Below are 15,918 nucleotides of genomic sequence, written 5' to 3'. Positions count from 1 at the left end.
TTTTCCAGAAAAATAATTAGGAAATTAGGTAATTTGTTAACTTTCAGGTGTTTCCAATTGTCTTTTTGTCATTTCACCATTTCAATTGTTAAAATATGAGCTTTTACATTAAGTGTTCTTCTCAAAGCAAATGAATTAGGATATCATTTTGTCATTTATACTTTTGCTTCTAAAATACTAAAATATTTACTTGGAATAAGTAAAGCAAATGTAGAAATGCATTTCTATTATACCTGTTTACCTTTTACTGGGAATGTCAGTTCTGGGATTATTTTTATTTGCTTCTGCTTTTGCAAATTAGCATACAGCAGTTGGTAATGTGTTTTAAAATGACTATAGTCCATAGAAGACAGAAGATATCCATGGTTATTGCTGTATTTTTGTGCTTTCTGCTGTCCTTGGACGTGGCAGCCTTTGTTTCATACAACCAAATGGGCTTGGGAATCCCCTGGGTTTCTTACCTGTAATTGAAAAAATGCAGATGAGGGTGATTATTCAGTGGATTGGGCACCTATAAAACACAACTATCCCCAGAATGAATTAAATATTCATCATGTGTAAAGGAGTAAGTTAATTGCAGTCAAATGTGAAAACAAATAGCTAGGAAAGGACAAGTACAATACAATTTTCTCTGTGTAGCTGCAGATCCATTTTTAACATTATTATCACCACATTACGTTCCAGATAAAGCCTGCTTTTGAGAGAGAGGGAGATTTTCGAGTATTTAGGCTAGTTTCCTCCAAATGGACTGTAGCTAGCAAGAGCCCTGTGAGATTTTGAAGTGACTGACTAAAACAGACCCTCAGTAGTGCTGATAAAGAGCAGATGTCTCCTTCCATAGGGAAGGGAGCATCTGAATAGCAAACAGGCCATTCTTGCATTGGCTCTCTCTAACAGGGTCATGTTTTATGCATGAAATGTGCCACAGAAACATAAGATGTGGTTTTATAAATAAGATCTTTTTCTGGCATACCTCTTGTAGGTGTGGATTTACTGTTAAGTGCAGCTGAGAGGTAAATGTTCTCTTGCATAACAATACAATCTGAGAAATCCATGCTCCTGATTTACTATCCAGGTTCATAATTGCCTGATTGTAGCCTTATTTTCTCTGGAGACTGTTGATTGACTTTTGGGGTAGGATAAGAGCAACTATACCTTGTCCAGGAAAGTGTGAACTTCCTTTGGAAAGGAGAAGAAGCAAGGAATTTACCCAGAATTCACAGAAATCCTTAAGGCTTGGCAGTGCCTAAGTCACCTGCTAAAGGTATACAAATCAAATCTTGGCCAAGAGTATTTGAGGAGCTACAGGTTCTGTTTCAACGTGTAAAATAAATTATATTTTCTCCTCCCAATCTCTATAAAGTGAACCAGACCAAACTCTATTTATCAATAGCTCCTCATACTATTTCTTTGTTTTCACACCTTTCAAGGTCAGTAGGGGCTGTTGTTATCAGCTATGCTGCCTTTCTGCATAACTGATGCCCAGGCTCCCTGAATTGATGTGCACTAAAAATGTCCACTAGTTAATACATATTAAGCAAAACCATCCAATATTGATTTCACAATTTCAAGAAATGGAATCAATCTTTCATGAGTTCTTCTGATTAATTAATATAACTGCTAAATAAATAATTTCAGGTAATTAATAACTAAAATGACCTGCTTCGCCTCTCAGCCTTTAAGTTTTGTTTTATCTTTGTCTCACATGTGGAACTTGAAATATAATCAGCTTTGTTACTAGGTACTTGCTGATTTCAGTCAGTGAAAACTCATTCTTAGTCATTCACTTGAAAGTGGGAAAAACAGGTCTGGCTGAGTCTTTCCCATAAAAGATGGTTTTTTGTTAGTGCGTTTCTCTAAGTTCTTTCCCAGTTCCTCAGTATTGTTCTTGCATGGAGAAGAGGACTCAGTATCCCATAACTGTGCACAGACAATACACTGAATATGATAATTGAACCTATTTAATCAGTCTCCTCCTTTTTGTGTACTCAAGGAGTGATTGCCTGGGATCCTGCAGAGAATAACGTTCCTTATTGTGTAATTAGGTATCATCTGCTGTAGATCTGGCCAGAATTAAATCTTCATTTGTGGCTTTTAGCAGCTAATTAGATATCAATCACTTGCCCTTTGCTTGACTTGATACTTCCCAATTGTTGTCTGCAAATTTCATCAAATGAGTGACTTTCTTTCCAAGTTTTTAGTAGAAATATTAATATTTTAAAGCCTCCAAATGGTTCCTCCAAGACCCCACTGTGAAATTCACTGTTGAGCACTGATTTATTTTTTTTTTGTGTGTGTGTATATGTACTTCTGGAAGCAGCTGCTGGAGAATCTGGAATCCTTCTGTGTATGTGTCTTGTTAGTTTTGTGTCAACTGAGTTTCTAATCAAACTGTCATGTATTACTAAGCAAAAGACCTTTCAAAGATCCAGTTATACCCACAGCATTATTTAAAGCAATTCAAAGTTTAATCATACCAAAATATGATGTAGGTTACTTTGAAAATATTTTAACCCACACAGCCCTTTGCTTACCACTAACTGCATTTCTTTCCTCTATTTATGGAGTCTGCCACAGACATTGCATCATTTCATTTGGGAGTGCTGTCAGCTGAGCTGGCCTATAATTTCACAGGTCATTTTATTTTCATTGCTCAAATACATAGAGGCTAGAAACTATCAACAATTCTTTTGATGTCTTCACCCACTTTTCAAGGTTTATTAAAGTCAGCAGTAATAATATAGAACATTCTTAAGCAACCAGCTCTTTTAAAACTATCTATTCTTTGTCATTACTTTCTGGAAATACAGATTGGGGGTTTTTTCCTCAATTTCCCTTAATTTTTATGGATATTTGTTGTTATAAATATGAAGACATCTCTGGAAGTTAGATTTTCTCCTTTCTAAAACATAATTCTCCCCCATTACAGCAGTGTGACAATGCAGGGAGAACATCTCTTTTCATTACTTTACTGTTAAGGACAAAAATTTCCAGCTCTATTCCCTCCCATTTCTTCAACTATTTTGTTATTGCAATTGCTGCTTCTTTTACTTAGATTATGTGTATATGTAAAGGAAGCAAGAAATCTTGATTAGCTCAAGATTCTGGAAAATTCTGCAAATAGTGCAGGAAAATTGCAGGACAGCTGATAAGCAGCTCAAAAACTCCTAATCCAAAGGATTTTCTCTAAGGGGAAAAAAACCCTTGAATTATATTCTTGGCAGATCTTTTCCAACCTTACTTATTCTAAGTGACCAGGTCCAGTGCAGTTATTCTTAGGTTCTTTATTAATTTTGAATTTTCCTCAGCATTCACTGTTCTTAGAGTTTTGTGGGGCAGTAACCTAAGTTTATCTTTTATGGTTGAGAGAACTTTTTTTTTTTTCCCTAAAAGCAGGCAAATATATTTTTAAAGAAGTCTAAGCAGCAGAACACCATTATTTTGTGCAGCAAGTCAAAGGCTCTGTTGGCTGTTATATCTGTAATTCTGTGGGTATTGCAGGGAGTAGAGGTTGCCTTCTGTACTGTGAAGTAATTTTCCTAGTGGTGCTTTTATTTAAGATGTTAATTTTCCTTCTTTTTTTTTTTATTATTAACATAACTTTTGGAAAAGTGCATAAGTTTTTCTGTGCCCAGATTTTGTAAGGAATTAACACACTCAGGGCTTGATTCACTGCTGCCTCATTCCAGCTTTGTGCCTGTGTGGCAAAGCACAACTTAAAGCTGGAGCAACATGGTGGTGGGAAGATCTAAATGTCAATTGGAATGATGTTCATTCAGTTTAATTCTTTGCTGAGCCATAACACAAGCAAGGAGCTGGAGGCCATAAGAAAATCACAGGAAGTGCTTAGGTGGCCAAATTGGATGCATGGAATGACCACCAGCAGATTTTGGGGAACACTCACAGCGTGTGATGGGTTTTATGTCTCTTTTCTGGTTCCAAGACTTGGAAGTATTTTACAAGATAAGTGGATATTAGGGTCAAAGACTTGAGTATTTACATCTTAAAATGTGATTACTAATGGTGAAAACAGGGAGATCTTGCCTACTCTAACAGCATATTGAAACTGAAGAGAGTTAAAATGGCACCAAAACACAAAACCTGGTTTCCTAAAAGGTGTCATTGCAGCCTGCATCTGAGATTCTGCATGCCCTTATCACTACAGTCCATAAAATTACTGATTGCTGTGTTCAGAGGTGTAGATTGAACTCTGTGTATGGGTTTAAGCATGTAAATGTGGTGCCCCCTCATTTTAAAATGCTTCCTTTAATTATTCTGTTTCTTAATATATGTAAAACAGCTTTTTGTGGTGGTAAATGTGAAGCTGTTGGAAACCTTCAGCAACCAGAATTCATTCAGGACTGTGCAGTAGAGGCTCAATCCAGTCAGTTTATCCACACTGATTATGAAGTAAACACTATTTGATGGTATCACTTTATATTCAATATCAATCCACCAGTGTTTCAAAAAGAATCATTTAACAATGAATAATGCTTGATTGTAGATGTGTGTAGTAAATTAGAATATCCTAATTTAATAGAGTGTGATCTGTTATTTGCCAACAAACATACAGATTGCCTTATAAATCATGCAGCAGTGTGGTTATAGAATAACACTAGACTGGATTATATTTCATTACTCCCTATTGAACAGTCATGTTTCTGCCATGTAATGTAATTTTCCATCTTTTAACTTCATTTCTTTTACTAACAGAAATACAAATTAGTCCCTAGCAAAAATATTTACTGGGGGCAGGCAATTAACTGTGCATTTCAGGGAATGGCACCATGTACGTGAATGTCATTAAAATGCTTTTTTTTTCTTGGTTTTCACCTCACTGTATGTAGCTGTTTATGTATTTGATGAACCATAATGAGTTTAAGGCCAGAGCAGAGGAAATAAAATACCCCAGGTAAGTATAGATTAATGTGGTTTCAAATACAGGCTTTCTGTAATGTTTTTTTTTTTTTTTTTTGTTCACATCAGTCACTGACACTTCAGACGGAGATTTTTCCTGAACTCTTCTGTTAATGACTCAAAATGCATGGTGTGGTTTTGTTATTGCTTTATGACTGCTTGTCCTGCTTACCTTGCTTAGCATTTATATTATACAGCCATGTGCTCCCAAAACAGGGAGCAGGAAAGGTTTGGAGTGACACAGGCCATTTGTACTAATTAAAATTAGCCAAAAACTTACTGAACATGTGGGGTGGAATCAAAGAGATAAAGTAATACTACATCTCATTCCTACAGTCTGGGGAATTACATAAGTAATTGAAGCAGTTTCTGTGGTATATCTGAAAGGCTTTATCACAAAAAAGATCTATCCCACCCTTCAGTATTTTAGGAAAGGGATAATTGAACATCAGAAGTAGTAACTTGGCTTGCTACAGTCCTTAGGAGCATACTTTTAGGACTTACCACTTTGAGAATATCCACTTGCATCTGGCGAGTGCCTGATTCACATCGCGGAACACTGAGGCATTGTCTTGGAAGTCCCCATTGTATATTGAAATCCTTTTGAAAATTTTGGCCAGGGTTATGTACTTCACTTCAGTATGATGGAAGCTTGCTGACTGGAAGTCCCAGTGTTTTGAAGCTCTGCAAGTCCTTGAGGGCTCTTACATCCTGAGGACACCCAGGAACCTCAGGCAGGTTCATGCATGGGAGAAGCACAAAAGTACAAAAAGCCTGGTAACCACAAAGGAACATTCCTTGAGACCATAAGTAACTCACACATTACAGGAGCTGCCAAAACCTGCAGTTAACTGTCTCATCTTTTCATTTCTGTAGGGGTTTCAGAACCTCCTTTCATCTTTTCAGATGGGATTCTCTAACAAGCTCAGTGCTGGCCTCACACTGTTCCTGTAGACATCACTGGAGGTGTTATCCTGGCCTAACAGGAATAATTAGAACAAACTGGAACACTTGGGAAAAATCCCTGTTGACCTGTTTTGCAGTTGATGTGTAACAGTAAATTTTTAAAGGTTTAAGTAAGAAGTAAAAGGATTTGCGTGAGAAAACAGAAAACTTCTTAAACTGTAGAAAAGAATCAACAACCAAAAAAACAGACAAACAGACAAACAAAAAACAACCCCCAGACAACACAAGCTTTTCCTTTAACTTATTAAGAAAATTTAATGTGAGTTACCACAGTCTTACCTTTACTGTTCAGTGCATGATGTTGCCGCTGCTGGATACTCCAGGGTACCGCGAGGAAGAGGATTTGATCCATCTTTAGTGAGATCTGGGAGGATCCAGGCTCCAGTCAGGAAATGGCCCAGTGATCCAGCCATGGAATGACCTTGCTGTATTTTGTTTTGGAGTAACCTTCTTATATTTCATTTTGTTTTCTGTTTGTAGCTGGACAGTGCCACTTCTCTCATCCAGGCAGCTAAAAACCTGATGAACGCTGTGGTCCTTACAGTGAAAGCATCATATGTGGCTTCTACGAAATATCAGAAGGTCTATGGCACTGCTGCAGTGAACTCCCCAGTTGTGTCTTGGAAGATGAAGGCCCCCGAGAAGAAACCTCTAGTAAAGAGAGAAAAACCAGAAGAATATCAGACAAGAGTGAGGAGAGGGTCCCAGAAGAAACATATTTCCCCTGTACAGGCCTTAAGTGAATTTAAAGCTATGGATTCATTCTAAACCACTGAGCTTTACCAGGAGAGTTTTATATTCCTTTTTGTATGCGTACCTGCCGACTTGTGTGCGTCTGGCATGGGGTGGGGGGGACAAAGTGACAATTTGCATGCGACCTGAGATTCTATTCCAGTAAATAACTCTCTGCAGTGCCCAAAATTCAGGGCATTGCCTTCTGATGTTAAATGGACTTAACTCCAAGCTTCCTTTTTAAACGAAACTATAGCATTAAATTGGCCAAAGAATTTGTGTCACGGGGGTACACGTGTGGAATAAATGACAAATTCAAGTCTAAACCCCGAAATTTTTATGCATGCAAGAAACATTAGGTTGGCAGGTATATTAAGTGAAAAAAAAAACAAAAAAAAAGGAATTGTAATGGTAGACCATAAAGCTTGTATTGCTTCTGTTGCAGTGCAAAAATGTACTAGCCAATATGCTTCAATGTGTGGCCCAATAATTAAATAATATAACTTTTAAGTCATCTTCATTATAGTATGTGAATTTTTAAAACAGATTCAAACTAATTCATCTTAAAAATGCTTCTTTTGAACCGGATTTTGTTCTTTATATTCTAGTAGTGTTATGACTGCTCACATTTCAATTAAGCCCATTAATATGACCAGAGGTTTACTTTTGCCAATTGAATTCCTTATGGTGGAGTATGAAGCACAATATGGTGATTGACATTGCCTTTTATATTATCATTATTATTCTGATTATTATTATTATTATATTAGTAATAGAAGACCTGGTGGTGGAATGTTTAGAGACACGGGAACTGACAGTGTGAGAATTTAGAGGCAAATATGTAGGTGTAGCTTGGATTACAGGTATCTGACATACCATTGTAACCACTAACTCAATAAACTCATTTAACCTTGGAATCCTCAATCTGGCTCATCTCCTTTAATGCACAGGTATCTCCTGAATCATTGTTGATGTATAGAGTCACTAATTCTGCCTTGTGATTCCTTTTTATTCTTAATTTTTGTGAATTTTCTCTTTTTTTTTTTTAATAGGCAGAATAAGCTAAACATGGTCAGTGAGTCAAAACCAGAGTTTAAATCTGAGGCAGATTTAACCCTCAATACATATGAGACATATGTATCATGTGGGATGAAATTATTTGTTTAAATGCAACACCTCAGAAGAGTCATAAAGATAATTCAATTTATTCACTTGTAAGGTTGGCACGTCACAACCTTGGAATCACCTATTGTGCCACATTTTACAGACCTGTACAAAGTCCCCTGCACAAATATCTACTTTTATTCCCTTTTGACACCAACAGTTACTTCACTACGGAGCCTGGATTATCATTATCAAAAAGTCTGGGTGTATATATAAAAGAAAAACAATGAACATCTATTAATTTTCCTTATAATTAGATGCTATCAAGTTAAGGGAACATTCATGGCCTCACAGGGGATTTGAAACGCTGTGATAAACACCGAGTTACAGCAATAGTGACAAGTGTGGGCCTTGCAGAGTTTTTGAGAGATGTTTGGATGTTGTCTCAGATACACTGATTATTCCTCAGAATAGCAAAGCACCAAAATTTGTTCTATTGCCCTCCTACACAGTCTATGTAAAGAAATGTACTCTCAGAGGTCTTTTAGGAAATTACTATTTTTGCTTTCTTTAGTTGTACTGTGTAATAAAAGCAGTTCCCCAACCAGCGCTGGAGAGTGTAGACATGACCAAAATATATGAGATGTGGGGAAGTCTTTGCAGAGCTTTCCCTATAAAGCCCTGCAGTCTGACATAGACTGACATTGCCCGTGGTAACAATTAACCCCCTTAAAGTAATTAGGATCATTACAAATGAGATTATAGAGACAAAAGACAGATACAGAGTCTAAAGACCAAAATAGCAAATAACAGATAAGTAAAAATGTCCTGGCATGCTGCATGAAAAAGGAAAATAGGCAATGTGCCATGAAGAAAAGTAATAGCTCTTCTTCAAAAGTGTTTTCCTCTAAAACTCTGATGGATTAACCCAATGGTTGCTTTGAAATGATGTTGTTGCTCTAAAAGGCATCTCAAATTTGGAAAAGTTTAGAGGAAAGCACCTAGTCTAGTGGAACCTGTGAACATGTGGACTCTCCAGTGCTAGAGTCTCCATGGAGAAAGAACATAGTGAAGGGAGTCTGGGGTCAGTCACTCACTCAGAATAGTGACTGTGTCTGTGAAATGCTCCAGGAAAATCACTCCACGAGGGAAGAATCCAGAGTGATTTTGGGCAACTTAGTCCATGGCCATTAAAATCCTACTTTTGGATGGTTTGTTTGCCTTTTGTCCATGTATGCTCTAAATATCTTCATGGTCACACAATAAAAATGTAGTGTTGATAAATGATAAAGTAATGCACATGAAAAAATGAGCCAGGAACCAACCAAGATGTGCCACTTCAGTGCCCAGCTCTCATACTAAAGCCAAGAGGATGAGGACAGGTTTGACAGAGGAAAATATTGGGTGCCTGTGTTTGACTTGTTCATGCAGTTTTCATCCACTCATCTGAAACAAGGGATGGGAAAGTACATGGAAACATGAGAAGCATTACAAAATCTGGAATTTCTGTCATGCAAGGAGAGACTAAATCAGGTAAGACACCGACAGTTTTGAACTATATGATATTTAAGGTCCCTTCCAACCCAAACCATTCTATGATTCTATGAAATTATTAAATAAGCAAAAAGTAACTACTGGCACTTAGAACTCAAAAATCTGATGTTACAAAGTGAACTGTCAAACAGCAAGTTAAATATTTTGAAAAGAATTGGTTTTTTTCTTAAAATAATTGTGAAATTCATTATCACAATGTCACAGTTGCCACAATGATAATTCCATTAACTGCACCAATTAAGAATTCATTCCACAGACTTTGCAAATCTTACAGATCTAGAAGAATTTTGAGTGTAGTATAAAGGGTAGGCGTAAAAAACTAATGTGGATTTTGGAAATGTTCTCTAGAAACATTCCTCCATTGAAAAAAGGGAACTCCACACCTTTGCTCAGAAATCTGCACCCCCTTTCTCATGACTATCACCTTGGTTCTCAACCAAAATGCGTGGGTATCGCACATCTTCCTGTGTGCCTAAAACCTGGAAAATGTTCAAGTTGTACCTGAAATATAAGAGAAGTGAATATATTTTTATATTTCTTAATGACAGAACGTAGTTATTTTGAAAAAATTTGCTTTCAGCTGATAAATATACATCAAATGACTGTTTTGAAGACCAACATGAAGGTCAGAGGGCTGAGCTGAGGACAGTTTCTAGTGTGGTTTTAAATTCTGTGGTCACTCTTCATGTTATTCATATGCCAGGCATGGTATTTTCTGTGTGAGAATTAGACACCCAAGTTACCAAAGACAGTCAGAAATGCCTGTAGCTTTTCACCTGTGGCCATAAGAAGAAGGCTAGAGAAAATTTTTGGCTTTCCATTTTGATAAACTTCCCATTTGATAAACTTTCCCATTGAAATGGCTTTCCCATTTTAATAAACCATGGGAAAATGACCGTAAAGGTATTTCAATTTATAATACATATGTTCAGCAAGGAAACAGTTCCTGAATTAAGAAGTCAGAGAACACAGAAAGCCTGTACATAACTTTCAAAGTAATGCTCTTAAGTTTTTTTTTTTACCCTGTACTTGTTTGTTTATTTATTAATCTGAAAGTGAAGAGTTAGCATAGCTAAATCTGTATTTTAGGTCAAGGAGCTACTGAGCATTACTACAAAGGAATAGAGGTTTGAGGTGTAGCAAAATAACTTAGCCCATAGACAGAGCACTTTTTAATCCTTAATTCCCACTGATCTCAATCTCATTATTAAACTCACACATGAGTTTAAGTGCTTGGCTCCATATGAAGGATAGTTTTCATATGTTTAAAGCTGAACAACTGCTTTGACAATAAGGGAGTGGGGGATAAAGTATCTGCAGAGATTCCCTTTGATCAGTCATTTCCTGCTACACTGCCCTCAGAGTGTGAAATGCTGATCTATGGTTCAGTTCTTTTACACCTTAGAAAAAGGTGTGCCAAGGTGTGGAAACCCAGAGGGAAACAGTCCCATGAAAACAAAAATACTGTGTGGATATTTTTATATCTGATGCTTTGTTCTGTATCTCAGACAGCTGGCCAAAGCAGGGTTCCTGTGTCTCTCTGAACTCAATTTTAATACAGATGATGGATATTTATAGACTTAAAATGGCATTTCTGCATATAAAAATGCAGATTTCAGTCAGATTTTCAAGCAAAAAATTAGTAGGTTTGGGGTTTTGTAAATGAAGCCCCTGCTATGAATCTGAATTAAAGGCTTATAATGGAAATAAGTCAAGGCATCTCTTTTCACTCTTTTTATAAATACACCCAGTTACTTTTATAAACAACCCCTCAGACCAGACTGGGCTGTTCATTTAATTTGTCAGATGATAAATATGTGTGTGGAGAAGGAAGGAAGCTGGAAGAGACAAAAAGGATAAAGTTTTTTGGTTGAAACTTCATCAGGAGTTTGCCCAGAAGTGAAAGATCAGGTCTGAAGCTGTGTCCAAGGGCAGGCACATTATCCCACGTCATCCTAGCAATTCAGGCCCCTGTTAGGAAGTTGAGCACACCCTGATATTCCTGCAGAGATCAGGAATAACCAAGATCTTTTCCTGTTTCTCACTGAATGACCAAGTGCATCCTCAAGCAAGGGTTCACACCTTTCTCCTGCTTTAGATATTTTTCCCTTTATGACTCAGTTAACACCAAGCTATGGAGAACTTGACAGCTTGATAAAAGCTGTGGGAGGTAGAAATGTATTTTTGTGCTCTAGTTATACCTTTAAAGGAATAAATATTTAATTACTTGAGGAATGTTTCCTCCTTTTGATAATGTTAGGTGAGGTGTCACAGGTGAGTAGCTGTTACCCAATCTTATCTTCTCCCTTTGGGCAAAAGTTCAAAGTTCCAGTGCTGTTTGGAAAGTCCTGCATAATAATGGGCTTGGAAAGAATGGAATCACTGCCAAATGTGAAATGTTTATACTTACCTGCTGTATCCCAGCTCACTAAAAATTAAACACAAGGAAGAAGGAGAGATAGTGTTTCCAAAGCCTCCTAGAATATTCAGAGGTAATGACTCTGCTAGAAGGATGTGTTTGATCTATTATTTTCTTTTCCTGAAATATTTCAATTATTAAAAAAAAAAAAAAAAAAGGTTCTTTGGCCTGCATTTTGAGGAGGTCATATTAAATTATCTTTATGGCTCTGTTTCCTCAGTGAACCATAGAATTGGATGCTAGCAGGAGGAAAAATGAAAACAAAAATTCACTTTTAAATCTTAATCTCTCATAACCTATTTGAATATTTTTCTATAACTATGACTACTTTTTATTATGTATACCCTGTGTGTGCCTGCACAAAAATTTCCAGGATACAGAGAAATTATCAGAAATCTGACAAGCAGAAATCTACTCCCCAGGCAGAAGCTGCTGCATTTATTTGGCTGGATTATTACACGAGTGTCACACAAGACCTTTGGATGGGATGTGCTGAGTTTTTTAAGATCTCTGCAGATCCCAATGCCTGAATTTATAGATATGTGTGTGTGTATGTATTTATGTATGTATAAATAAATATTGGGCCCTTTATTCCAAGGCAGACACTGAGGGGCTGGAGCATGTCCAGGGAAGGGAATGGACATTGGGGAAGGGTCTGGAGCCCCAGGAGCAGCTGAGGGAGCTGGAAAGGAGCTCAGCCTGGAGAAAAGGAGGCTCAGGGGGGACCTTGTGGCTCTGCACAACTCCTGACAGGAGGGGACAGCCAGGGGGGCCGGGCTCTGCTAAGAGGGTCAGGGACAGGAGGAGAGGGAACAGCCTCAGGCTGGGCCAGGGGAGGTTTAGATTGGATATTGGAGAAAAAATCTTCACAGACAGGGTTGTCAGGCATTGGAACAGGCTGCCCAGGGAAGTGGTGGGCTCACCATCCCCGGAAATGTTAAAAAAAAAGTGTGGATGTGGCCCTTGGGGACGTGGGTCGGTGGTGGCCTTGGCTGTGCTGGGGGAATGGTTGGACTGGATGATCTTAGAGGGCTTTGCCAACCTAAATGAATGTATGATTTTACACATATATACATACATATATATGTATCTATGAACCCAGATACAGTTTTCAGTGGGTTTATGTTTGGTTTTGGTTGGGTTTTGGCTGTGTGGAAGCTCAGTCTGGCCCTGGTTTCCTCAGCTGGCACTGAGCGTTCCCCAGCCCGGGCCCCGGAACCTGCAGGAGCTCCCACACACCCTCTGCTCCTCATCATACACAACTTCCATTATTAATTAGGCCCTGACCTACACCTGAGGCTGTAAGGAAGATCCATTATTTGGTCCATAATTGTGGGATAAATTAAGATCACTGGACTTTGTCACAGAGCTCCGTGTAGCCCACGTGCATCTGAGGTTCACCTGTTCCTTCAGACAGAGCTGTGAATCTGCAGAGGGCACAGCTGAGGGCTCAGACAGCCCTGGGAGCTTTCACTGAGTCATTTATTTGTCCTGGGAAGAAAAGCTCCTCCAGCTTTCCCTAGTGCCCCGATCTAAACTGATTTGGGTGCTCACACAATTTTCTGTATTTGGGGAGCAAAGGGCAAAGATTTATGATCTCCCCAGGCTGGAAGTGATGTCTCAAAAATCCCACAGACACTGTGGGAGATCCCTGTCACTGGAAGCAGTTTAAACCACAGGTGTTTGTGGGGATTAGTGGAAAAATCCCCTGCACGAGGGCACAGGTGTGCTGCAGGCATCTCAAACATCAGCTTTATTGTACACTGAACATGAGTCACCGGTCCACAGGAAGAGATTTTAGCTTTTCTCAGTGTGTGCATCTTCAAGTGCTTCTACTGCTCCTAGAAATAATCTTTATTTTTCCTTTTACCTACAACAGTGACTTTGTAAAGTGATTGTGGGAAAAAACCCAGTTTACATCTGAGCTCCTATTTTACATGGACGCATGAAAGATTTATCTGTGGGAAGGAGTGATGGAAGTTCATAAATCATAGGTATTTCCTGGAGTTACGAAAACTGTATTGGATAAGCCCTTCCAGGCTGCCTTTTCTCTTTATTTCTTTATATCTTTCCTGTTTTGAATTATCCACTTCTACCTTTTCTTTCTCTGAGTAAACTTCCATCACTTCAGCCTGAAGAAGCTGGAAGCATCTCTCCTGATTGAAGGAGACTTGGATTTCTATTTCAACTGCTAAAATTCTAGGGCTGGGATTTGATTTTTTGCACAAAATTTTAAAAATTTCTTTGCTTTTAAAAGAACCATGAAAACGTGTTACAGTCCATATCTCTGTGACAGCATTTTTGTGAAAGCAATTGCTTTGTACCTTGAAAATTTTCAAATAAGGATCTTTGGGAGGAGGAGGAGAAAAAGAGTTTTGCACTGGAAAACACTCTGGAAAGAAGCCTCAAAAAACAAATCCTGAAATAAAACAGCACATGGTCAGGTATTGTCATCTTGAAGTTCTATGAATAATTCCTTGGAAATAAGTGAAAAAATAGGTTAAAATAACTTCAGGTGTGTATTTATTTGAAAGAAACTTACTTGATATTGAATTTAAGAGAGATGTAAAGGTGTATGGAGCCTTTATAATTTAAATTTTAATAGATCTTGAGGAAGAATGTAGGAAACATATGGGTTTGATCGATCTTCAAGGTCTCTCTTCGCCCCTTTTCATCATCCTAAGCACTTTTCATGGTGAAATTGCAGTCAGATTAGCATATTGTGCTTATCCAGGCTGATGAAGGGTTTCCCATCCCACTTTGCATATATATTTGGTGTATATTAATGGAGAAAAAAAAAAAAGTCTGTAAATGTTGTATATATAAATTTTCAGACTAAAAAGAGACCTAAATCAATTGCCACTGTGTCCCCTGAATAAGACAGATACTGGAGACTCTCACTGAACCTCTGTAACCAGGTTGATGGTAAGAAATATAAAACTGAATTAGTCTAAGTCTGCACCCACACAGATACTCACATGTAAACCAGTAATCTCTGTTAATTTTCTAAAAATATTTCATCAGAAAAATATTGTTTGTACTGTTGTGGGTTGCATTTTGAGACATATATTGTTACTGCATCCTACTGTATCACCACCAATTTCCTCAGCTAATTTTTATTGTGTGATCCCTAAGACCTTTATGAAAAAATAAATGATCTGTAGTGTGGTTTTTTTTCCAGTAAAGCACAAGTCAACAGAAACCACTCAGAAAGATTTAAAAAAGGAAAAACTAAAAAAGAGCACCCTGATACATTTAGATATGTTTAGTTGTCTCTTAATTTTTCCAGATATTGAATGTACCAATATTATACCACGAACCCAACACACAACACCTGCAACTCCTCTCCTAAAAGGGCTGCACTCTGTGGTCACCATCCTTCACAGAGAAACTGTTACATCTTTCAGATTTAAATTCTGTGGATTATGGGAAGTTTTCCAGCCTCAGTCTGAAATTAGTTGCTCCATGTATGCTGATTTCATGGATAAAAGTTTTCACACTGGGATTGTATTGGCCAGGCTGAGTCTGGGAGAATTTATAAATAAGCTTGACTCATGTCCCCAGATCATTTACTTGTGCACAGCCAGGCACAAGGATCATTCAGTCCCTTCCCTCACTACAGAAAGGTAGAGCACAAATCTGCTTTCAGACTCAAATATAACTGTAAACCACTGGTGTTTGTTTCCATTTCAGAAACTACTGCCTTGGTTTACTAAAAATGTGAAGAAAAACTCCTTAAATTACTATTTTTTTCTTAGTCTCCTTCTCAAATGCCTTTCAAATTTGGGTGGGGGGAGCAGGGAGAGAGAGAGAGAGAGAAATACTAGGGCAGCTCTAAAGCCTGTTATTTTATCCTGGTTTTACTCCCAAAAACGTCTGGCTGAGAATAGGGTTTGTTAATTGACCTGAAGAGCATCATGTGCTGGGCATACTAAGTTGTCTCCTGATAATGCCCTCCTCATCAAGGCTTATTGCTTTGGTGCAGCTGATTAGGAAAAGAGGGCATCAATTAAACTTCAAAAGAGAAATGGAAAGGCTGCAGCTGATGTGGGAATGTCTCACTGCAGAGGACACCCCGACCTTTGCTTCCCTGGGCCTTGGTTGAGGTAAATGCTGAGATTTATTTGGGAGCTGTGCCTCCCATTAAATTTAATTGCTCCCCTGGAGCTTCCCCAGCTGAATGGAGAGTGGTTCCTGGCTGAGAGGATGTGGGCAAGGTAAGGCTC

The 15,918-nt window shown here is 38.1% G+C and overlaps 1 protein-coding gene and 1 long non-coding RNA gene across 10 annotated transcripts in view; one reads left to right on the top strand and one right to left on the bottom strand.

Annotated features, from left to right (window-relative positions):
- Positions 1 to 7,539, top strand: part of CTNNA2 (catenin alpha 2) — a 463,302-nt gene extending 455,763 nt beyond the window's left edge. For 8 of the 9 annotated variants that reach the window (XM_068189021.1, XM_068189024.1, XM_068189023.1 and 5 more), the window contains one exon: positions 6,364 to 7,539. In XM_068189021.1, the coding sequence (XP_068045122.1) occupies positions 6,364 to 6,651 (288 nt within the window). In that variant the 3' untranslated portion in view covers positions 6,652 to 7,539. Of the gene's footprint in view, positions 1 to 4,847; positions 4,913 to 6,363 lie in introns of all 9 variants that reach the window. The other variant, XM_068189026.1, reaches the window with a different exon arrangement.
- On the bottom strand, positions 802 to 6,364 carry LOC137473210 (uncharacterized). Its single transcript, XR_010998657.1, has 2 exons — positions 6,163 to 6,364; positions 802 to 1,258 (listed from the first exon to the last, which is right to left on the bottom strand). It is a non-coding gene; the product is annotated as an uncharacterized lncRNA (long non-coding RNA).
- Positions 7,540 to 15,918: the final 8,379 nt, after the last annotated feature.

This window comes from Anomalospiza imberbis, chromosome 4 (assembly GCF_031753505.1).
Source record: "Anomalospiza imberbis isolate Cuckoo-Finch-1a 21T00152 chromosome 4, ASM3175350v1, whole genome shotgun sequence".
In the NCBI taxonomy this organism is placed as follows: Eukaryota; Metazoa; Chordata; class Aves; order Passeriformes; family Viduidae; genus Anomalospiza; species Anomalospiza imberbis.
This window is presented reverse-complemented; position numbering and strand designations above follow the sequence as displayed.